The 25,876-nt window shown below is 40.7% G+C and overlaps 1 protein-coding gene and 1 pseudogene across 3 annotated transcripts in view; both read left to right on the top strand.

Moving 5' to 3' along the window:
* The window catches only part of FAM120C (family with sequence similarity 120 member C), a 163,707-nt gene that overhangs the window by 121,424 nt on the left and 16,407 nt on the right, over positions 1–25,876 (top strand). For 2 of the 3 annotated variants that reach the window (XM_072743380.1, XM_072743382.1), the window contains exon 11: positions 25,055–25,169. In XM_072743380.1, the coding sequence (XP_072599481.1) occupies positions 25,055–25,169 (115 nt within the window). Of the gene's footprint in view, positions 1–11,870; positions 12,885–25,054; positions 25,170–25,876 lie in introns of those variants that run through there. The other variant, XM_072743381.1, reaches the window with a different exon arrangement.
* LOC112912468 (beta-galactoside alpha-2,6-sialyltransferase 1 pseudogene) lies at positions 5,608–7,338 on the top strand (annotated as a pseudogene).

The raw sequence follows: 25,876 nt of genomic DNA, 5'->3' as shown, positions 1-25,876 counted from the left end.
TTGTCTCTTGCTGCTTTAAGGATCTTCTCTTTATCTTTGGAATTTGCAAGCTTAACTATTAGATGTCAAGGTGTTGAACGGTTTTTATTGATTTTACGGGGGGATTTCTCTTTTTCCTGGATCTGAATGCCTGTTTCCCTTCCCAGATTAGGAAAGTTTTCAGCTATGATGTGTTCAAATACATATTCTGGCCCTCTGTCCCTTTCGGTGCCCTCGGGAACCCCAATTAAACGTAGGTTTAAAAAAAAAAAAAGTAGGTTTTTCTTCCTCAGGCTGTCGTTTATTTCCCTTAATCTATCTTCATGGTCTTTTGTTTGTCTCTTTTTTCCCTCAGTTTCCCTCTTTGCCATCAACTTGTCTTCTATGTCACTCACTCGTTCTTCCACCTCGTTAACCCTCGTCATTAGGACTTCTAGTTTGGATTGCATCTCATTCAATTGATTTTTAATTTCTGCCTGATTAGATCTAAATTCTGCAGTCATGAAGTCTCTTGAGTCCTTCATGCTTTTTTTAGAGCCACCAGTAGCTTTATAATAGTGCTTCTGAATTGGCTTTCTGACATTGAATTGTAATCCAGATTTTGCAACTCTGTGGGAGAGAGGACTGTTTCTGATTCTTTCTTTTGAGGTGGTGTTTTCCTTCTAGTCATTTTGCTCAGTGCCGAGTGGCCAAAAGTAAGTTGTATTGGGAAAAGTGGAAAAAGAGAGAAGAGAAAGAAGAAAAGAAAAAGAAAAAGGGAAAAAATAGAGAAGAAAAAGAGAAAAAAATGGGGGGAGCAAACAGAAATAAAAAAGCAAAAAAAAAAAAAACAAAAAACCAAGGGGGAGTATCCTCTGATTATGTATACTGTATGTCCCTTGACTTCCCCTGGAACTTTCCAGTGCTTCTTGGTCAATAATTTGTTTTTCCCCTCTCCGTCTAGCTGGTCTCCTGGGGGAGGGGCCTGTTGTGCTGATTTTCAGGTGTTACTGCCTGGGGGAGCTGCTCTGCCCCCTGCCTGGTGCAGGGCTCAGTGAGTGATGTTTAAGCTGCTTATCCGGTGAGGCCACTGTGAGGCTCAGTTGGGGGTTGTTTACCCTTTGAGGCCCCAGGAGGAACAACCACAGTAGTGCTGGCCAGCTCTGGAGTCCTGAATTCAGCTCCTGCAGTGACTAAGGAGCTCTCAGTCTGCAGGGGTCTGGATGCTCCAGGGGCGGGGCCGCTGATCTGCTCAGCTTGGGGCAGGAGTGTCCTTGCTGTCCTGTGCCCTCCTGGCCTCTGCCTGTCTCCGGGGGATCCTGGGCTGTATCCCCGGCACCTGTGCTCCCGGGCCTTCGCTGTTGAATTCGCGCTCCCAGCCGCGCAGCCCCCTCTCCATGGAGCTGCTGCCTGAGCCCCTCCGCGCTGCTCCCGGGTCCAGTTGTGAGCATGCTGCAGCCCTTTAGGGAGCTCAGCGCACTCTCCCCGGGGCGCAGGTGCTCTGTTGGTGTCCCAGGGAGCCTGAGGGCATCCCCGCCCTCCTGGGGTCCTACTCTAACTCCCTGCGAGCGCCTTTCCTCGGGAAGATTGGTGGAAGCTCCTGCTTCTCAGGGACGGGGCTTTCCTGTCCTGGAGACACTCGCCCCGGCCTTAGCCTGGCTCCTTGCCGGGCCTCTCCCCCTTGGAGGCCTTTTGTTTCTTTTTCCCCCGGTCTTCCTACCTTAATAGAAGCGCGAACTCTTCTCACTGTAGCATTCTAGCTGTTCTCTCTTTAAATCTCAGGCCGAATTCGTAGATTTTCAGGATGATTTGAAGGTTATCTAGGTAATTTGGTGGGGACAGGTGACTTGGGGACCCTACTCTTCCGCCATCTTGCCCTCACTGATCTGTATTAATAATTATTATTAATTATTATTATTATTATTTTGTATTATAGCACATTATTTTGTATTTTGAATTATTTAGTATTAATCTAAAATCTTGCCATTTGCAACATCCTGGATAGAGCTAGAGAGTATAATGCTAAACAAAATAAGTCAGTCAGAGAAAGACCAGTACCATATGATTTCACTCATATATGGAATTAAAAAAAAATCCCCACAGAATCGTAACTTAAGGGAACAGATGGTTACCAGAGGTGAGGTGGGTGGGGGGATGGATGAAATAGGTGAGGAGGATTAAGAGTACATTTATCTTGATGAGCAATGAGTAGTAAATAGAATTGTTAAATCACTGTATTGTACATCTGCACCTAATTTAACACTATATTAGCTATGCTGAAATTAGAATTTTAAAAAACAATATAAATTATAAAACATAACAAAATTAAAAAATAAATGGTGTCCTTTAGACTGAAAGGAAATGATACCAAAAGGATAAATAATGATCACCTGTCTAAGTAGTTGCATAGGTAAATATAAAATGTTGTATGAATATATCTTTTCTTATTTATTCATTTAACTGAATTTTAAAGATTTTATTTTTAAGTCATTTCTCCACCCAACATGCGGTTCAAACTCAAAACCCCAAGATCAAGAGTTGCATGCTCCACTGACTGAGCCAGCCAGGCTCCCCTCATATAACTAATTTAAAAGACAACTGCATAAAGCAACAGTTATGAAATTGTGTGTTGGTGTTAAACGTATAATATATATGGCAGCACAAGGGAGGGTGGAAAGACGAGAACTATTATAGGAGCAATTTTTCTATATGCTACTGGAATTATTTAGTATTAATTGGAAATAGTGTGTAAATTAAGATATATACTGTAATCCATGGAGCAACCACTATAAAAATTACCAAAAATACAGAAAAAAAATATTTAAAATGCTACACTGGAGAACATCTCATAGAAAACAGTAAAAGAGGAACAAACAAAAAAGCAAAGAAAGGGGGGGTATGAAACCTATACATCTAAACATAACTACATCAAATATAAATGGATTGAACAATCCAAAGGCAGAGATTGTCAGATCAGGTAAAAAGCATAAACTGAACAAGAGATATGGTTTAGATTCAAAGACACAAATAGTTTGAAAGGAAAAGAATACAAAAAAAAATACCGTGCAAATAGTAACTATATGAGAATTGTAATGGCTATACTGATATCAGATAAGATAGACATTAAGACAAGTAATGTTACTAGATAATTAAGAACATTTTGTAGTGATAAAAGGGTCAGTTCATTAGGAGTATATGCCAATTATATGTACTCCTAGCAGCAACACCCCAAAGTGCATGAAGCATAAACTGAGTTTAAGAATGAAATGCAGTTTAAAAAAAAAGAATGAAATACATTTCAACAATAATAGTTGAAGTCTTCCAATACCCTACTCTCTCTTTTTTTAAGTATTTTATTTATTTATTCATGAGAAACAGAGAGAGAGAGAGAGAGAGTCAGAGACATAGGCACAGGGAGATGCAGGCTCCCTGCAGGGAGCCTGATGCAGGACTCAATCCCAGGACCCCGGAGATCACACCCTGAGCTGAAGGCAGACGCTCAACCTCTGAGCTACCCAGGAGTCCCTAATACCCTACTCTCAATAATGGCCAAAAGTAAACAGAAAATCAGGAAAAAATACGGAAGACTTAACCAACATTATCAACCATCTTGACGTGATGTGATAAAAATGATGAGTTCAGATCCTTATATACACAAAAATTACTCAAAATGGATAATAGATCAAAATGTAATAATTAAAATTATAAAACCTACGAAAGAAAACAGGAATTTTTCTGATTTGGCGTTAGATGATGATTTCTTAAGTACAATAACTATAAAGCACAATCCATTAAAAAAAAAAGTGGATCTCATCAAAATACCAACTTGCATTTCAGAAGCTACCATTAAGAAACCAAAAAGACTAGCCACAGAGGGAGGAAATGTTTCCCAATCATATATCTTATAAAGGACTTGTATCTAGAATATATAACGAACTCTGAAAACTTACAAGAAAACCAATAACCAATTTAAAAATGAGTAAATGAGAGGCACCTGGCTGGCTCAGTCAGTAGAACATGCAACTCTTGATCTCAGGGTCATGAGTTCAAGTCCCAAGTTAGGTGGGCAGCCTACTTTAAAAAAATAAACCCCTCTAAAAATGAGTAGATGTGAATAGGCATTTTGCCATAAACGATAAAAGATTGGAACAGAAGGACATGAAAATATTCTCAACTTGAATAATCATTTGCATTTCACAAATTTAAACCACAATGAATATCACTCAGGTAGAATGATTATAATAAAAAAGACAATAATATATGTTGGTCAAGGTGTGGAGAAACTGGAATTCCCTCATACATTGCTGGTGGAAACTTAAGTGGTTATAGCTACTTTGGTGATTAGTTTGGCATTTTCTTCAAAGGTTAAACACAAATGTCTCATATAACTTATTTATGCTAGGTATCTGCTCACGAGCATCAAAAAGATAGGTCCACACAAAGACTTGGACATGAATGTTCATAGAGACATTACTCATAATCAAAAAGTGGAAATAGGGTAGCCTGGGTGGCTTAGCGGTTTAGTGCCGCCTTAAGCCCAGGGTGTGATCCTGGAGACCCGGGATTGGGTTCCATGTTGGGTTCCCTGCATGGAGCCTGCTTCTCCCTCTGCCTGTGTCTCTACCTCTCTCTCTCTCTCTCTCTCTCTCATAAATAAATAAATCTTTAAAAAAAATGGAAATAACTCAAGTATCTGTCAACTGGTAGATGGATAAAGAAGTGGTATATCCATCAATGAAATATTACTCAGCAATAAAATCAAACAAATTACTGATACCTGCCAGAGCATGTAAAATCATTATGCTAAATGGTGCTAAAAGAGATCAAAGAAGGAAAGTTCATGAACTAGAAGACTTACCACAGTCAAGCTGTCATTTCTCTTCATATTGACCTATAGATTTAATGTCATTTCTATAGGCTTAATAGGCAAGGGTTTTTTTTTGTGGGCATAGATGAACTTCAAAATTTATATTGAAAGGCACAGGTCTTACAGTTAGCTAAAACAATCTTGATAAAGAAGGAAAAAGGGTGGAAATCACTCTACCCAATATTGAGACTTAGTATGGAGCTAAAGTAATCAAGACAGTGGAGATATTTGCTAAGGGACAAACACATAGGTTAATGGAAGAAAATAAAGAACCCAGAAATAGAACCACACAAATAACTGATTTTTGGCAGAGGTGCAGAAGCAATTCAGTTAAAAAAGGATAGGCTTTTCAACAAATGGTAGTGGACCAGTGGGCCTTCCATAGGCCAAAAAATAAATAAATAAATAAAACAAAAACCCCAAAAAACAGACAAAAGAATTTTTTAAAACTTTGACTTAAACCTCATACCTTATATAAAAATTAACTCAAAATAGATCACAGACTTAAATATAAACATAAAATTATACAAGTTTTAGAAAAAATATAGTCTTCAGGATATAGGGCAAGGCAGAGTTCTTAGACTTATAACCAAAAGCACAATTCATTGAAGGAAAAATTAATGAATTGGACCTCCTTAGAACTAAACTCTTTTGCCAGTTGAGGCTCTTTTCTTCCTTCCTTCACTGTCCCATCCACCCCTCAGCCCAGGTCCCCCACTTCTCCCGAGGAGATCCTCCTGCTGGGACTTGGTTCCTGGCACCAGCTCCCCTGTGGCCGGGCAATGAGTTGGCTGGCACCTGGGTGAGGGCTGGAGGGGGGTGACAGGGCCAGACTGGGAAGACACCTGGTACTAACAAAGTAAGCTGCTGTCTGCAAGAGAATGGAGCAGGCAGGTAGAACAGATGTAGCCCAGATGGTCAAGCATGGGGCAAGGAAGATAGAGCCAATTGTATGGAGCCCAGCTGAAATGAACTGGCTTCCTTGAGTGTGCCCAAGTCCTGGTACCAGGCCTCTGTCCCAGCACTGAGGTTTTCCTCACACATGAATGCCTTGATCCTAGGCTGGATGTGTACCCCTACTCCTGGACCAGGGAGAACCTCCTTTGCAAGAAGAAAACATTTACTTATTTGGCACATGAAGCTGAGCTACAGGCACTGACTTTGGCCCTAGGAACATCAAGATGATTTTTGATCATCCTGAGAAAAATAAGCATTGTCCTCTAGGCCCAATAAAGCAAATATTTTCCTATAGAGAATAGTGCTGGTTCCTGAGGACTTGAAGGGCCTGCAGCCCCAGGGTGGGTAGCCAAAGATAGTCTTGTTTTCCTGCTCAGAACAGAGTGGCTGCCTTGACTGCCTCTTTCATTATGATTCACACCAACTTGAAGAGTTGGCCTTCTATTTGCAGTCATCTGTGTGTGGAAGGAGAAAGGAGTTGCTGTGATTCTCTTAAGTTGTAAACCATAGAATTCCAGATGTTGAGAAGTTTGGAAAAACGGTCTATGACTTCAAGCAGCACCCAGAACCCCACCTCAACAGTCCCCGGGGCCCAGCCAAGGCCAAGCCAGAGGCCTCCTTCCAGGTGTGGAACAAGTACAGCTCTTCCAAAAACCTTACCTCTAGGCTGCAGAAAATATGGAGGAATTATCTGAACGTGAAGGACTATAAAGTGTCTTATAAGGGGCTAGGACCTGACAGTCAAGTTCAGTGCAGAGGCCCTGCACTACCACCTCTGGGACCATGTGAACATATCCATAGTAGAGGCCACAGATTTTCCCTTCAACATTTCCGAATGGGTTTCCTGCCCAAGGAGAACATTAGGATTTATGGGCCATGGGGCAGGTTTGCTATTATCTCATCAGCAGGATCTCTGAAGTCCTCCCAGTTGGGCCAAGAAATAGATGATCACGATGCAGTCCTGAGGTTTAATGAGGCACCCACAACCAGTTCCTCCCAAAATGTAGGCACAAAAACTACCGTTCGCCTGATGACTCTCAGTTGGTCACCTCTGCAGGGCACTTCCTCAAAGACAGTTTGTACAGTGAGGGATTCCTAATTGTTTGGGACCTGTCTGTTTGCATTCATATTATCTCAAAGTGGAAACAGAGCCCTGATTACAGCTTTTTTGAGAACTGTAAGAGCTGTTGCAAGCTGCATCCTGATCAGCCCTTTTATATCCTCAAGCCTGAAATGCCTTGAGAGCTGTGGGACATCATTCTTGAAGTCTCCCCAGAGGAAATTCAGCCAAATCCCCTATCCTCTGGGATGCTTAGCATCATCATTATCGTGATGCCGTGTGACCTAATGGATACTTACAAGTTTCTCCCATCCATGGCAAGCCCAATGTGTGCTACTACTACCAGAAGTTCTTTGGCCATACCTGCACAATGAGTGCCTACCACCCACTCCTCTTTGAGAAAAATTTGGTGAAGCACCTCAACCAGGGCACAGACAAGGACATTTATCTGCTTGGCAAAACTATACTGCCTGCCTTCCAGGGAATTCCCTGCTGAGCCTGGGCTCCCTGGTCAGGTCTCCTTGCCCTTCTCCACCAAGCCTGGGCAGGCCACATTCCCTAATAATCACAGGCTGCACTGTGGGCCTTCTGTCAGTATGAGTCACAGGCTGCAGGAATCCAACAGCAAGCAGCCAGGTCCAGCCTTCCCTGTAGCTGTTTGTAAACCCAGATCCTCCTGCTACACACTTGTACACACATACCTAGCTTTCTTTCCACACACAGGTAAATGCAAGATCCACCTTTCCTATTTGGGCTGCCAAAGCTGGGCTGTTTCCCCCCACCGGAATGATGTTATTCTCACAAACCAGCACTCTGTATTACTTGAAATCTGCACCTAGACACTAATTTCACGTGTTAAAGAAGTTCTCCAAAATTATGATTGTGCCCAGGCATAGGGTGCCTCGGGGTGGGGGGGTGGCCAGTAGTGCAGGACATAGGAAACATGATCAGTTCTTCCAGAACAAAGTTACCCCCAAGGTCCATGCCCCTGGAGGAGGTGGTGTTCTATTAGTCTAGCTGGTTTGGTGGGCCCTTAACATGGGTGCTTATGAGCAAAGGGTCTTGAACCCACAGCCATCTCCATATGGAGAGGAGAGGCACAGAAGGGCACAGTCTCCATCCTCCAGTTCCCCACAGTTCAGTGGAAGAGAGACAGGGAAGATTCAGTTTGTTTGGTGAATAGGGTTGGCGGAGGGGGTGTTGTGGAGAGGCCTACTTGCCATGCTGTTTGCCAGCACACTTAGGAAGGGGCATATTCGTGCAGTGTCTGTGTTTGGCGAGGGCTTCACAGAGCTGGGGCTGTGGAGGAAATTTTAGAGGAAGAGGAGAAACCTGTCAAGCAGCTATTTGAGTCATCTAAATTGCGTTTTCTTTTCTGCCTTTGTTGCCGTATTCATTCTCTAAGGTCTGCCTGAACTTGAAGGTGCAAATCATTTCTTGAGGGAACTCCTAACCCTGTCTGAGGCAGCAAGTACGGCCCCATGGCAGACACTAGGCAAGCCTGCTGCCAAAACTCAGATTTGTCCAGGTTCACCCTGGCCTGACCCTACCCTGCAGCTGGATTTGCATACCATGTCCACTGCTTCCCTGTTAATGCCCCGCTCCCCCTCCTGACTGCCATCATATTTTCCCTTTGAAAGGAGTAGTTTTTCCCCCTCTCTCAAATTGCTTTTAAGCATTTTCTGCTTTAAAAGTATACTGCCCAACAATTTCTTTGACCTTCTTGGGCCTTCTGTGGAATGTCTCTGAGTGGGGATGTGGTTCCCTAGAATTTAATCACTCTCAGAAGTCAGAGCCTTAGAGATCATAACTGATTCTCACAAGGTTTATCAGAGTGCCATGCCCTCTACCCGTCCAGCATGGGAGCAATGTCAGAGTCTCCAGACAGAGGCCTTGCCACCACAGTCTGCACACATGTTTCCAGGTAGTTTTGCCATCCCCTCCCCTGGTGGAGAGCTACGTTGGAGTGGTCTGGCCCCCCAGTGTGGAGAAGGTAAAGGACTCACCCAGGGTCACAAAGTAATGCTGTAGAGCCAGAGCTCCTAAACCCAGGATTCTGCACTCCTGGCCCCATGTAATCAAGGGCCTCTTAAGCATGAGCTCCAGACCATCTACTCCATCTAGGAGCTGGAGTGCTCACTTGGTGCCAAACCCTTGGCTTATATAAGCAGTAAAAGGAGTCCTGAAGGAAGAAGCCCTGAGTTTTCAAAGTGATGATCCCCTGTTTACTAGCTATAGCACGATGGGTGAATTCTCCTGAGATTCTGTTTCCACATCTGAGGTGATGAGCCTACCTCAGGATTGTTGTGTTACATGAGACATCTATCCTGGTTCTGTACTTGGCATATAACAGGTACTCAGTACATTATGGTTTCCTTCATTCCTGCTTTCACTGAGGTTTCCTTCCTTCCTTCTTTCCTGCTGTGTGCTCACGCCTGGGGAGAACCTTGCTTTGAGGGAGGCCAGAGAGGGAGTACTGTCCTCACGGAATTAACTATCCTATTGAGAGACAGAAATTACCCTGTCTGGAATACCCAGGAAGCCATCCAAGGCAGTGGAGGGTGCAAAACGTTGTCCCTGCTTGTAACTGGGGCCTGATTCTGCTTGGGAATGGGTGGAGCACTTGGGCCACTTACTGCTGTGTAGAGTAAGTCTTTTCCACCCCTCTGTGCCCATGAATTCCTGGCTTGCTTTTTTTTTTTTTTTTTTAAGTAATCTCTACACCCAACGTAGGGCTTGAACTCACAACCCTAAGATCAAGACACATGCTCTATTGACTGAGCTAGCCAGGCACCCATCTGGGTTGGTTCATCTTCTGATTGATACACTCATTGTAATCTTTGAATCACAAACACTGAGTGAGAGGAAGGTGCCATTCCATCAACAGGAGATAAGTGGTGGTATGGACACTGAGACTACACTGGGTAGATGCTAGCTTTTAATTGTTATTAATATAAGGGATCAGATTAAGTATGATTCTAGGTTTACAGAACTTTTAATTCTGTGTTCTTTCTATATGGAAACTAGTAAAATGCAAATAAGATAGGGGTATTATTGTTGGTCTGGTGACATGTTTAATATTTGTGACAGATAATAAAAATGATGACTAAGTGCTGCAGGAAAGTCCCTGTCCATAACAGGTTCTGTCTTCATCAATAGCCACCTATTTGTGTATCATGAGGTCTTCCAATCCTTCCACCAATCACATAAGCTATTCACACTGGTTTGGAGACCTCAATTTCAGAAGCTTCTGAAACATGCCTAATCTAATTCTGAATTACCCAAAGATTATGCAAAATTTTAAAATAAAGTGTTTAAAAAAAAAAACAACTTTTCCCAGTTAAAAGAAAGCCCATGTGAATAAGATGAAAAGACAAACTACAGACTGGAAGAAAATGTGTGCAAACCCCATATTCAGCAAAGGACAAGTATTTACAGTATATAAAGAGCTCTCGGGATCCCTGGGTGGCACAGCGGTTTGGCGCCTGCCTTTGGCCCAGGGCGTGATCCTGGAGAACCGGGATCGAATCCCACGTCGGGCTCCCGGTGCATGGAGCCTGCTTCTCTCCCTCTGCCTGTGTCTCTGCCTCTCTCTCTCTGTGACTATAATAAATAAATAAATAAAAAATTAAAAAAAAAAAGAGCTCTCAAAACTCAACCATAAGAAAAAGCAATCCAGTTAGAAAATGGGCAAAATACATGAACAGATGTTTCCCTGAAGAGTATATACAGTAGCAAATAAACACATGAAAAGATGTTCAATGTCATTAGCCATTAGGAAAATGCAAATTAAAACCACAATGAGATATCATTATATAGCCATCAGAATAACTAATATAAGAAATAATGATGGGGTGCCTGGGTGGCTCAGTCATCAGAATCTGACTCTTGATTTCAGCTCAGGTCATGAGATCCAGCCCTGAGACTGGCTCCATGCTGAGCATGAAGCCTGCTTAAGATCCTCTGTCTTGGGGATCCCTGGGTGGCGCAGCGGTTTGGCACCTGCCTTTGGCCCAGGGCACGATCCTGGAGACCCGGGATCGAATCCCACGTCGGGCTCCCCATGCATGGAGCCTGCTTCTCCCTCTGCCTGGGTCTCTGCCTCTCTCTCTCTCTGTGTGTGACTATCATAAATAAATAAAAAAATTAAAAAAAAAAAAAAAGATCCTCTGTCTTCCTCTCCCTCTATCCCTCCCCTGCATACATGCATGCACATGCTCTCTCTCAAAAAAAAAATAAAAAGAAATAGTGATAATACCAAATACCACATGCTGGGGGGATGCGGAGAAACTGGATCATTCATACAGTGCTGTTGGAAGTATAAACTAGTATAACCACTTTGGAAAACAATCTATCAATAAAACAACTATACAAACCAGAAATTACACTCTTGGGCATTTATCCCAGAGAAATGAAATTTTATGTCCCCACAGAAACCTGTATACTAATATTTGGAGCATTTTTATTCTTGTGTGTGTGTGTGTGTGTGTGTGTGTGTGTGTGTGTGTGTGATCTTATTTATTTTGTCACTCTTAGAAAATCTCATTTTTGACTGGACTCAGACTTAGAGGTAGAACCTCTCAGAGAGGACAGCCTCCGTCTCTTGGCAATCTGTTCCTCGTGTTTTTCTTTGGCCTCCTTCATTCTCTTAGCCAAAAGTTTAGCATATTCTGCAGCCTCTTCCTTATTTTTCTTAGTACGCTGTTTCTTCAAAGCAATATGCCGACGTTTGTGTTGGAGGACACGTGGAGTAACAAGACGCTGAATCTTGGGTGCTTTGGTTCTAGGTTTCTGACCTTCTCTGTTTAGGGGCTTTCTAACAACATACTGGCAGACATCGTCTTCTTTTGACAGATTAAAAAGCTTTCGGATTCTGCTGGCTCTTTTGGGCCCTAGGCGATGAGGCACAGTAGTATCAGTGAGTCCAAGAACATCCTTCTCCCCTTTTTTCACAATAACCAAATTGAGAACACTTGAGATTGGCATCCACAATGCAACCCCGAACAGATTTGCTCTTCCTCTCTCCAGTCCTCCTAGGTCGGTAGCAGGAATGCCCCTTACTCAGCAGCAGGCGGATGTGGCCATGGGTCAAGACACCCTGCTTCATGGGAAAGCCTTGTTTGTCATTGCCATCACTGATTCGCACCACGTAACCCTTCCATTCCTCGCCCAGAGCATCGGCAGCAACTTCTGTGGCCATATACTTCTCATAAAAGGTGTACACAGTTTGCGCTCATCATCCACTTCGAGTTTCTGACAGCCAGTGGCTGGGAAAGAGATGTTCAGCTTCATCCTGAAGCAGCCTGCCGCCTCGGAGGTGCCATGAAAAAGAGAGCAGCATCTTTATTCTTAATACTCCAGAATTAGAAACAGCCCTAATGTCTTTCAATAGATGAATTTTTAACTATTGTACATACATACAATGGAATTCTACTGACCAATAAATAGCAACAAACTCTTGATAACACACAATAACTTGGATGAATCTTAAGGTGATTATGCTAAGTTTGAAAAGTCAGTCCCAAAAAATTACATACTGTCTGATTCCATTTATATGACATTGTTGAAATGACAAAATTATGGAAATTGAAAACAAGTTAGTGATTTCCAGAGGTTAGAAACATGGAGTCAGGTAAGAAGATGGGTATGGTTATAAAAAAGGCAATATGAGAGATTTTAGTGGTAATGGAACTGTTTTATATCTTAACTGGGTCAGTGTCGATATCCTGTCTGTGATGTTGTATTGTATCTTGCAAAGATGATGCCATTGGGAGAACTGGATAAAATGTTCAAGGGATCCCTCTGTTTTATTCCTTAAAATTGCATGTGAATCTACAACAATATCAAACTTAAATGTTCGGGATCCCTGGGTGGTGCAGCGGTTTGGCGCCTGCCTTTGGCCCAGGGAGCGATCCTGGAGACCCGGGATCGAATCCCACGTCGGGCTCCCGGTGCATGGAGCCTGCTTCTCCCTCTGCCTGTGTCTCTGCCTCTCTCTCTCTCTCTGTGACTATCATAAATAAATAAAAATTTTTAAAAAAACTTAAATGTTGAATTAAAATAAAAACTATGCTGAGGAAAGAAGCCAATCACAAAAGACCACAAAATTCCATTTGTATGAAGTGTCTGGCAAGGCAAATCTATGGAGATAGAAAGCAGATTAGTGGTTGCCTTCAGGATGGGAATGAGAAGTGACTGCACATGAGAATGAGGGATCTTTCCCAATGAAAATATTCTAAAACTCGATTGTCATGATAGTTGCACAACTCTAAATTTACTAATCATTAAATTCTACACCTACAAGTGGGTGAATTTTATACCTCAAAAGAACCTTTTTAAGGTAAGTTTCTGTTTATATAAAATTTTTGCAAAATAAAAAATTTATTTAAAAAATTATTAGTGTTAAAAAAGGTAAAGACTTGAGGCACTCCCCCACCAAAAGAGGGAAGGTATAAAAAGGAGATCAATAATTACAAGAGTTGCGTACTCCAAAATACATAAAAGACAGACTTGGAAAATATTTGCAAGTCAGGACAGCTAGTTTGTCAATATTCTCAACACATACTGGCTTCCTAATTAAAAGTATATCTCAGAGGGGTGTCTGGGTGGCTTAGTCACTTAAGCGGCTGCCTTTGGTTCAGGTCATGATCCTGGAATCCTGGGATCAAGTCCTGCATCTGGGCTCCCTGCTCAGCAGGGAGTCTGCTTCTCCCTCTCCCTCCTGTGCTCTCTCAAATACATAACATACGTACGTACATATGTATGTACATACATACATACATACATAAAATCTTTTAAAAACAAAGTATACCTCGGAGAGGTGGCATGTTCATTTCCAGGCTACTGTGATAAAGTGAATATCATAGTGAAGCAAGGCAAATGAAGTTTTCTGTTTCCCAGTACATATAAAAGTTATGTTTATACTATATTGTGGCCTGTTTAGTATACAGTAACATTACATCTAAAAAAACAGTGCATATACCATAAAAAATATTTTAGCACTACAAAATGCTTACCATCATTGAGCTTTCTGTGTATCACTCTTTTTGCTGGTGGAGGGTCTTGCCTCAATGTTGGGGGCTGCTGACTGATAAGGGCGGTGGTTGCTAAAGGCTGGGATGGCTGTGGCAATTTCTTAAAATAAGACAGCAATGAAGTTTGCCGTTGACTTTTACTTTCATGAGAAGTGGGTGACTCCCTTGCTGCATCCAGCTTCTACATCCAGTACTTGATGCTTCACCTTACACCTCTGTGTTATGGAGACTACTCTCCTTAAACCTCAGCTAGTTTCAAACTTTTCTTCTACAGCTTCCTCACCTCTCTCAGCCTTCACACAATTGAAGAGAGTTAGGGCTTTGCTCTGGATTAGGCTGTAGCTTCAGGGAATATTGTAGCTTCTTTGATCCTCTGTACAGACCACTAAAACTTTCTCCATATCTGCAATAAGGCTGTTTCTCTTTCTTATCATTCATGTATTCACTGGAAGAGTGAATAATTCCTTTAAGAACTTTTTCTTTGTATTTACAACTTGGTTAGCTGGCAGAAGAGGCCTAGATTTCAACCTGTCTTGGTTGTTGACATGCCTTCCTTACTAAGCTTAGTCACTTTTAGCTTCTGATTTAAACTAAGAGATATGTGGGACACCTGGGTGGCTCAGCAGTTGAGTGTCTGCCTTTGGCTCAGCGTGATCCCAAGATCTAGGGATCAAGTCCCGTATCAGGCTCCCTATGGGGAGCCTGCTTCTCCCTCTGCCTATGTGTGTGTGTGTCTCTCTCTCTCTCTCTCTAAAATGAATAAATAAATAAAATCTTTAAAAAACGTAAATAAAGTAAGAGATATGTGACTCTCCCTTTCACTTGAACATTTCCAGGCTATTATAGAGTTAACTGGCCTAATTTCTTTTTTTTAAGATTTTATTTATTTATTCATGAGAGAGAGAGAAAGGCAGAGACATAGGCAGAGGGAGAAGCAGGCTTTCTGCTGGAACCCTGATGTGGGACTTGATCCTGGACCCCAGGATCACGCTCTGAGCCGAGCATATGCTCAACCACTGAGCCACCCAGGCGTCCCTTAACTGGCCTAATTTCAATATTTTTGTGTCTCAGGGAATAGGGAGGCCTGGGGAGAGTGAGGAACACCAGTCAATGAAGCAGTCAGAACACACTGAAGTGTTCTTTTATTTATCAGTTAAGTCCACAGTCATATATGGGTGTGGTTTGTCATGCCCCCAAAACAATGACAATAGCAACATCAAAGATTACTAACCACAGATCATCATAACATATATAATAAAGATGAAAACATTAGAAATATTTTAGGAAATACCAAAATGTGACAGAGGGACACTAAGTGAGCAAATGCTTTTGGAAAAATGTTGCTGATAGACTTGCTTGATGCAGGGTTGTCACAAACCTTCAATTTGTAAAAAGTGCAATATCTGAAAAGCACTTTAATAAAATAAGATATACCTATACTAGCACCCCAAAACAAAAATGAGTAAATGACACTCTCTGCAGATCACTTGTTTACAAGAAACAAAAATCATCTCTGCCTACTAGGTAGGCTCATTGTCATCCAAGAAAAAGAAATGTTAACACGGAGAATAGTGCTGGAAAGGCAGAAATGAAACTGCCTACTCTTTCATGTTTCATCACTCTTGGAATCTCTTAGCTCAAGTACTTGAGATTCTGGCAAGCCATGGATTGATTTGACTTACACTAGCTGTCTACTCTGTGTCCAAATAGTTGTCACTGGGCAGCCTCGGTGGCTCAGTGGTTTAACGCCGCCTTGAGTCCAGGGCATGATCCCGGAGACCCGGGATTGAATCCCATGTCGGGCTCCCTGCATGGAGCCTGCTTCTCTCTCTGTGTCTCTGCCTCTCTCTCTGTGTGTGTCTCTCATGGATAAATAAATAAAATCTAAAAAAAAAATAGTTGTCACTATCCTAAAGATAACCCTTTAAATTATCTTAGAAGGAGCTATAAGTAGACCAAGAAATTTAATTGACATGGTTATGATAGACATAGACCAGTCATAGAAGTATGTATTTGTAAAAAAAAAAAAAAAAGTGCAACCTTATCATTAGCAAAGAGATAGCTATTTAAATATCAAGAGTTTTGCTCATTTAATCATCACAGATTAATGATAACAATATATGCTTATTTTCTGCTAGAAAATAGGACAAAGTAGTCTGGAAAACAGTTTTGGAAAATATATTGGGAACCTTTAAAATGGACATACTGACACAATAATTCCAAATATAAGGCTCTATACTAAGAGAATGAATAATCAGAGATACAGGTGAGATATATGTATGTGATCTTTGTAGAATTATATATTATTTATATATTATATATATAATATATAATATAAATTTTATATATAAAATATATATTATATATAATATATTTATAATTAAAGAAAAAACTATTAACAGTATAAATTTCCACTGTTACAGGAATATTCAAGTAAATTGGTATATGCAGTCATTAAAAATCATGTTTTTGGTTAAAATGTCCATTCTACCCAAAGCAATCTACACATCCAATGCAATCCCGATCAAAATACCAACAACAGGGCAGCCAGGGTGGCTCAGCAGTTTAGTACCACCATCAGCCCAGGGCCTGATCATGGAGACCCAGGATCAAGTCCCACATCAGGCTCCCTGCATGGAGCCTGCTTCTCCGCCTCTCTCTGTCTCTCTCTGTCTCTCTCTGTCTCTCTCTCTCTCTCTCTCTCTCTCTCATTAATAAATAAAACTTAAAAAAAACAAAATACCAACAACATTTGCCACAAAACTAGAACAAATAATACTAAAATTTGTGTGGAACCACAAAGGACCCTGAATAACCAAAGCAGTCTTGTGAAAGAAAAAGCTGGAGTTATCATAATTCCAGATTTCGAGATACACTACAAAGCTATAGTAAGCAAAACAGCAGGGTACTGGCACAAAAATAAACATACAGATAGCTCAGTGGAATTGAATAGAGACCCCAGAAATAAACCCACACTTACATGGTCAATTCATCTGTTGATAAAGGAGGCAAGAATATACAATGGGGCAAAGATAGTCTCTTTAAAAAATGGTGCTGGGAAAACTGGACCACTTTCTAGCATCATACACAAAAATGAATTCAAAATAAAGACCTAAATATGAGACCTGAAACCATAAAAATCCTAGAAGAAAAGATGGGCATTAATTTCCCTGACACTGGCCTAGCAACATTTTTCTAGACATGTCTCCTAAGGCAACAGAAGCAGAAACAAAAGTAAGCTATTGAGACTACACCAAAACAAAAAGATTTTGCACAGTGAAAAAAATTAACAGAAAACCTACTAAGAGAAGATATTTATAAATGATATATCTGATAAAGGGTTAATATTCAAAACATATAAAGAACTTCTACAGCTTAACATCAGAAAAAAATCTGATTAAAAAATGGACAGAGGGCCTAAATAGACATTTTTCCAAAGAAGACATCCAGATGGCCAATAGACAGGTGAAAAGATGCTCAACATCACTCATCATCAGAGAAATGCAAATCAAAACCATAGTGAAATATCACCTGTCAGAATAGCCAAAATCAAAAGTACAAGAAGTAACAAGCACTGGCAATGTTGTGAAGAGAAAGAAACCCTGGTGTACTGTGGATTGGAAGTAAATTGGTACAGCCACTGTGAAAAACATTATGGAGATTCCTCAAAAAATTAAATATAGAAATACCATATGATCCAATAATTCGACTACTGGGTATTTACCCAAACAAAACAAAAACACTAATTCAGAAAGATAATATGCACCCCTATGTTTATTGCAGCATTATTTACAATAGCCAAGATATGGAAGAAACCTAAGTTTGCATCAATAGAGAAATGGATAAGAATGATGTGGGGTGTGTGTGTGTATGTATGTGTAAAATGGAATTTTACACAGACTTACCAAAAAATGAGATTGTGTCATTTGAGACAACATGAATGGACCTAGAGGGTATTATACTAAGTGAAATAAGTCAGACTGAGAAAGACAAATACCATATGATTTCACTTATTGTGGAATCTAAAAAATCTAAGCAAAGAAAAAAGAAAATCAGACCTATAAATACAGAGAACAAGGTGAGGGTTGGCAGAGGGGAGGGGTGGAGGCTGGGCAAAATGGATGAAGGGGAGTGGCAGATACAGGCTTCCAGTTATTTTTTTTAAAGATTTTATTTATTTATTCATGAGAGATACAGAGAAACATAGAGGGAGAAGCAAGCTCCTCACAGGGAGCCTGATGTGGGACTCGATCCCCAGACCCGGGATCACACCTTGAACCAGAGGCAGATGCTCAACTGCTGAGCCACCCAGGCATCCCCAAGCTTCCAGTTATGAAATGAATAAGCCATGGGACTAAAAGGTACAGCATAGGGAATATAGTCAATGATACTGTAATAGCTTTGTGTGGTGACAGATGGTAGCTACACTTGTGAGCAGAGCATAATATATAAACTTCAGGGACCTGGGTGGCTCAGTCAGTTAAGCGTCTGCCTTTGGCTCAGGTCATGATCTCTGGATCCTGGGATTAAAACCCCACATTTGGCTTCCTGCTCAGGCGGGAGTCTGCTTCTCTCTCTCTCTCTCTCTCTCTCTCTCTCAAATAAATAAATAAATAAATAAATAAATAAATAAATAAATAAAATCTTTAAAATATATATAAACTTGTTAAATCACTAAGTTGTACACCTGAAACTAATGTAACAGTGTGTCCATTATACTCAAATGAAAAGATTTTTGAAAAATGAAAAATGTTTTTTAAACATTTTTTTATTGAAGTTTGATTTACCAACATATAGTATGACACCCAGTGCTCATCCCATCAAGTGCCCTCCTCAGTTCCTGTCACCCAGTCAGCCCATCCCCCTGCCCACCACCCCTTGTTCATTTCTCAGAGTTAGGAGTCTCTCATGTTTTGTCACCCTCTCTAATTTTTCCCACTCATTTTCCCTCCTTTCCCCTATAATCCCTTTCACTATTTCTTATATTCCCCATGTGAGTAAAACCATATGATTGTCTTTCTCTGATGAGTTACTTCACTCAGCATAATACCCTCCAGTTCCATCCATGAACTATTGGGACTTAAGATAAAAAGCATTTGTACAGCAAAAAAAAAAAAAAAAAAAAAACAGTCAACAAAACTGAAAGACAACCTGCAATATGGGAGAAGATATTTGCACATGACCTATCAGATAAAGGGCTAGTATCCAAGACCTATAAAGAACTTATTAAACTCAACAGCAGAGAAACAAACAATCCAATCATGAAATGGGCAAAAGACATGAACAGAAATCTCACCAAAGAAGACATAGACATGGCCAACAAGCACATGAGAAAATGCTCCACATCACTTGCCATCAGGGAAATACAAATCAAAAGCACAATGAGATACCACCTCACACCAGTGAGAATGGTGAGAATTAACAAGACAGGAAACAAATGTTGGACAGGATGTGGAGAAAGGGGAACCCTCTTGCACTGTTGGTGGGAATGTGAACTGGTGCAGCCACTCTGGAAAACTGTGTGGAGGTTCCTCAAAGAGTTAAAAATAGAGCTACCCTACGACCCAGCAATTGCACTGCTGGGGATTTACCCCAAAGATACAGATGCAGTAAAACGCTGGAACACCTGTACCCCAATGTGTATAGCAGCAATGTCCACAATAGCCAAACTGGAAGGAGCCTCAATGTCCATTGACAGATCAATGGATAAAGAAGATGTGGTGTATATATATATTTTGTTATTGTTGATTTTTGTTGAGATTTTTTGTTTTGTTTTTTGGGGTTTTTTTTAAAGATTGTATTTATTTACTCCTGAGAGACACAGAGAGAGAGACAGAGACATAGGCAGAGGGAGAAGGAGGCTCCCTGCAGGGAGCCCAATGTGGGACTTGATCCTAGGATCCCGGGATCACAACCTGAGCCAAAAGCATTATATATATACTCTGCCATCAGAAAGGATGAATACCCACCATTTGCTTCGACATGGAAGAAAAATGTTTTCGAATAGTATTTAATGAGAAGTTATCCTAATGTTGAATGAAAAAGGCAAGATACAGTATTCTATATATAGTATGAAATAGAGAAAATTGAGATTTGAGATGCTAGGAAGAAAGAAGCCAAAATCATCATCTTAATTTTGGTGATATCTGAATTGTAAGAGTACAAATTATTTCAGTTTTTATCTTTCATTTTCTTTATACTATTTGTTGCTCTCTTCATATTTTCTGAATAATGAACTTGAACCTTTGAAATCAGAATAAAATCATAAATATTATTTAAAATTAAAAGAGGTAGAGTAAAAGGGAGACTACCATATATTAAAACAAATTTAAGGGATCCCTGGGTGGCGCAGCGGTTTGGCGCCTGCCTTTGGCCCAGGGCGCGATCCTGGAGACCCGGGATCGAATCCCACATCGGGCTCCCGGTGCATGGAGCCTGCTTCTCCCTCTGCCTATGTCTCTGCCTCTCTCTCTCTCTCTCTCTCTCTCTCTCTGTGTGTGTGTGTGTGTGTGTGTGACTATAATAAATAAATAAAAATTTAAAAAAATAAAATAAAAAAATAAAACAAATTTAATACTTAAGTCATTATGGTAGTGGCATGAGAAATAAACAGAATAGTGTAGAAACAGATCCTTGTATATATGAGAATTTAATATATGATATGAAGGCTTCACCAGATAGTAAAGGAAGAATTAGATCATAACTGGCTCACTTACAAATGGTAACCAGGAATGCTGTATGGCAAGCACTATGCTAAGTGCTTTTCCATGCATTTTCTCTTTTACTTTTTACACCCTTTTGAGATATAGGTAGTATTTTCCCCATTTTAGAGATGAGGGAGGGAACTAAAGCCCCTAGAACCTAATGCATTTGCCCAGAATCTGTGTGTATAAAGTTTATGGCAGGGTGTCTAGAATGCAAGAGGCATTTAGTAAATGTTGTTCCTATGAGTAACTTATAGTTTGTTCCATATATTGTAATATATAATGCTTGTATATAGTATATATAATGTAAATACTACAAATAGCAATCAAGCTGTCTTGTTATTGATACTAAGGGGAATTAGTAAGCCTGCAGTTTTTCCAGAATAAATCCCCAGTGAAATAATATAATTTAAAAAATAACATATGATGAGCATCAGCAAATATTGGTTTATTTAATAATTATGATTTCCTGCTGTCTCATTTACTTTGGACACTGTCCTCTCTTGTAAATTCATTCAAGGCTGGTTGAATAAGCGGTGTTAGCTAAAAGGTGGAGCTAGCATTTCCTTCTGAATATCTTGCCAAGATATCTGCCATATCTTGCCATAGACTCATTTGTTCAGCAAACGTATTTGAGCATCCATTCTGCCATGCACCATACCAAGGTTAGAGAAAGGTGGAAAATTGCAAATTAACATTAACAAATGTAAACCAAACCAACCAAAAATTCCACATCCCTAGGAAATTAAATGTTCTCTGTGAAGCCTTCTCTGATCCTCCCAGGTGAATTCAGTTACTCTTTCCTAAGAGCATCCAAAACAACCTGTTCAGCTTGTAAAGTCACATCCCTCTCATTGTGCTAGTCTTTCCATGAGCCTGTCTCCCACACTTGACTTCTTTAGGAGCTCCTAAGGTCGGTCTTTCTTTCATAGTAGTCAGGATGTGACTGGTACAATCCGGCTTTAGAGAATTTTTGGTGAGATTTTTTGTTTTGTTTTTTGGGTTTTTTTTTAAACATTGTATTTATTTACTCATGAGAGACACAGAGAGAGAGAGAGGCAGAGACATAGGCAGAGGGAGAAGGAGGCTCCCTGCAGGGAGCCCGATGTGGGACTCGATCCTAGGATCCCGGGATCACAACCTGAGCCAAAAGCAGATGCTTAACCACTGAGCCATCAGGTGCCCCTTGTTGAGGCTTTTTGGGTTTGAGGTTTTTTTCCCATGATCTGATTGATGCATTCAGTCAGTCCCTAATAAATACTTACACCTACCCTATGCCATGTACTGTGCTAGATAGTTCTTAATAAATATGAATAAGAAACAAGACAATAGACAAGGCCAAACAGAAAAGGTCCTAGAGCTCATGAGAACTCCCATGGCCACTTAAAAGGAGTTATGTTTTCTTTGTACAGAATTAGTCAAGCATTTGAACCTTATTCGTTGTATTGTTCAAATCTTCTGTGATTTTAAATGTATTTTAGGCATATTTTACATGTCATAGCTTAATGGTAGTATGCTAAAGTCTCCCACTATAGTTGCATTCCTGTTCATTTTCTTCTATTTTTGCTTCATGTTTTGCCAACAAAATAAGTTTGAAAGATTAAAAAAAAAAGAATGGGCAAAGGTAAATCAAGGAAGTATAAATCAAAAGAAACAATATTAAGGGGATCCCTGGGTGGCTCAGTGGTTTAGCATCTGCCGTCAGCCCAGGGCATGATCCTGGAGTCCTGGGATCGAGTCCCGCATTGGGCTCCCTGCATGGAGCCTGCTTCTCTCTCTGCCTGTGTCTCTGCCTCTCTCTCTCTCTCTCTCTTTGTGTGTCTTTCATGAATAAATAAATAAGAGTTTTCTGGGAGAAAAAAGAAACAATATTAAATAAATAAATAAAGTAGTCAAGAAAAACTGAGGATAAAGGCAAAAGAAACATTGAGGACAAAGGAGAATATCTTGTACTGATAGATATAAGCTCTGAATTGTGCACTGTATAATATAGCCTTTGAGGCTATATTAAGTGTAAAATGGATTATAAAGTGTGAATAAATATTCCAAGTGGAGAAGGTGTGAGCAAGGAAGAGGGTGGAAGTTTCTTTCTGTGTGGCCCAGGAAGATGCCTCCTGGAAAGCCCCGACATTTAGAACTTAGTTTATAAAGAACAAGGCTTGTCGACATGTCCTGCAATCCCAGAAGCATCCTGGAGCTCAGAGAAATGTCAGTTGGGCTTGAAGAAAGAGTAATGGCAGTAGAGCTACCTGTGCTGTTGTGATTGTTCTGGGTGAGGAGACAGCAGGTTAGTGATTCAAAGCCAGGCTGCCGAGCCCAGGCTCTTTCCAGGGTACCATACTGCCTCCTAGTAGTAGTAACTGGATCTGAGTCCCAAATTCCACATGCCACTCAGAAGAGACCAGCCCTTGCTTTATTTTTTTTTTAAGATTTATTTATTCATGAGAGAGAGAGAGAGAGGCCTAAACACAGGCAGAGGGAGAAGCAGGCTCCATGCCGGGAGCCCGACACGGCACTTGATCCTGGGACTCCAAGGATCATGCCTTGGGCCAAAGGCAGGCGCCAAACCGCTGAGCCACCCAGGGATCCCCCAGCCCTTGCTTTAAATGCCAGCTTTGTGAAGTCTCACACAGCTCCAATAAATCTGAATGATCATTGTCTTGTGGGTCTTCAGGAAGCTATGGACAAAGACATAGATGTATTTTTTCATCTTTCTCTTCTTCTTTCTGCATTCTCGGTGCCTAGGACATTAAAACGTATTCAGTTCATGAAATTCAGGTCAAATACTCATCAATGAGTATTTATTTTAATTAGTGAAGTTCCTATCTTGGGGAATGGCCCCATCTATCCATCTGCCCAAGCCAGAATTCTAGGAATCTTATACTCTTCTTTTTTCTTTACCCCCTTCTTGTAACATGCATGATCAAATCCTATGGATTTATCTCCTCAGTAGCTCTTGTCTTTGTCCCCTCCCTAGCCCTCTCCATCCTCTAAGCCAGTGCCTTTTGTTTATACACAGGCACTTTGGCCACAGGTTGCTACAGTTGCCTCCCAACTGGTATCCAAGCCTATGAGCCACAGGTTGCTACAGTTGCCTCCCAACTGGTATCCAAGCCTATAAGCCACAGGTTGCTACAGTTGCCTCCCAACTGGTATCCAAGCCTATGAGCCAGTCAATATCACTGTCCTGCTGATAAACCTTAAGTGTTCTTATATTTTCAGAACAAAGATCCAAATTCCTTAATACTGTTTTTGAAACACTTCATGATCTGGCCTTTCTTTTTTTTCCCCAGTTTTATTGAGAAGAAATTGATACACATCACTGTATAAGTTTAAGGAGTACAGCATGATGGTTTCATTTATATATATTGTGACATGATTACCACAATGGATTTAGTTAACATCCATTATCTCCTATAGATACAAAGAAAAAGAAAAAAATTCTCCTGGTGGTGAGAATTCTTAGAAGCTATTCTTTTAACAACTTTTCTATATATCACACAACGGTGTTAGTTATAGTCATCATGTCCATTATCTCTAGTATTCGTTTATCTTATAACTAGAAGTTTGTACCATCTTCCCACCTTCCTCTAATTCCCCCTTCCTCTAACTCGCCACCCACTTTTAGTAACCACAACTCTGATCTCTTTTTCTATGAGTTTTTTTTTAAGATTCCACATATAAGTGAAATCATACAATATTTGTCTTTCTCTGTCTGACTTATTTCACTTAGCATAATGCCTTCCTATATTTGCATATATACCACAACTGCTTTATCCACTCATCTGTCAGTGGACACTTAGGTAGTTTCCATGTCTTGGCTGTTGTAAGTAATGTTGCAATGAACATGGGGTTCCAGGAATCTTTTTGAGTTAGTTTTTATTTCCTCTGGACATATTCCCAGAAGTGGGATTGCTAGATCATATGGTAGTTCTATTCTTAATTTTTTGATGAACCTCCATACTGGTTTCTATAGCCAGGCCTACTTTCTAATCCTGCCTTCTGTCACTGCAGACTTGTTTAGCTCCAGCATTATAGAACCTGCTATATCATACCAAACTCCACACTTCAGTACCTTCACACATGCTGTTCCCTCAACCTAGAACATAATTTCCCCACCTTTTGTTTCACAAATTTCCCCAGGGCCTTTGAAACCCAGCTTCTGCTATTTCTTCAGGATGCTGCCCTCCCTCACTCTTCTAGCCTAGCCCTCTTCCATGTTCTTATAGCACCCCAGGGCATTCTTTTATCTTGGTACTTAACCACACTCTCCTGTCATTGTTGATGCATGTACCTGTCTCCTCTACCCCCCAGACTGTAAGCAACCAGAGGCAGAGGTTCTTTTACTTTATTCTGTTGGAATTGCTAAAACCTAGCCCAGGGTCTGGCCCATGATAGGTTCTTAGCTTAGTAAGTGTTTGTGAAATGAATAAATGAGACTTTGTGGCTTAATAATAATGCTTTTATTTTCTAGGTACATGGTTCAGTGGCCTGGTGGTCGAATCCTGCATCGCCATGAGCTAGACACTTTCCTTGCCCAGGCAGTATCTACCCAGCTTTATGAACCAGATCAACTTCAAGAACTCAAGGTGATTTGATTTACCCTCGCTTAAGCTCTTTCTTTTATGAGCTCATAGCTTTCTTTTTTGGTCTTTTTTCCCCTGGAGCGGGGAAGAACAGTAAGTTCTGTAGGTAAATGTTTGATTTACTTTGGCCAAACATGTATGTCTGTTAATAAAACCAAAGAGGTGCCTACACCATTGCTCCCATACTGATGGGTGAGAATGGACAAAAAAGATGGATATTATATAGTACAAATAAGTCATGGCCACAAACCGTGATAAGGTTTCTGACTCTTGCAAGATACACTACAGGGGATTTTCCCTAGTGTCCTGTTTCTGAGTAAATGTCCACCCTCCCTTTATAATAATATGTATTGGCATTATAGGGAAGTCTAGAAGAACATAAGGAAGAAAGTAAATCACCAAATAACTGAAAGCATTAGAGCATACTAGGTTAGAGGGCAGGCTCTGAAGACAGGCTGCCTTGGGTTTAAATCGTGGCTTCATTACTTCCTAGCTGTGTGATTTGGGGTAGGTTGCTTAACCTCTGTAGCTTCAGTTTCCTTACTTATATGGTTATGAGGATACTAAGTAAAATAATCCATGCAAAACACTTAGAATGGTGTCTTGCATATTTTAAGTACATAGTATCCAATAATATTAGCTATTAATGCAGGACACCCATCTCCTGACTTCAGTGGCCATGGTCTTTTGAGGCCCCAGGATAAACGTGG

Source organism: Vulpes vulpes, chromosome X (genome assembly GCF_048418805.1).
Source record: "Vulpes vulpes isolate BD-2025 chromosome X, VulVul3, whole genome shotgun sequence".
NCBI classification, from domain to species: domain Eukaryota; kingdom Metazoa; phylum Chordata; class Mammalia; order Carnivora; family Canidae; genus Vulpes; species Vulpes vulpes.
The sequence above is the reverse complement of the archived record's forward strand: the minus strand, read 5'-3'. Positions and strand labels throughout refer to the sequence as shown.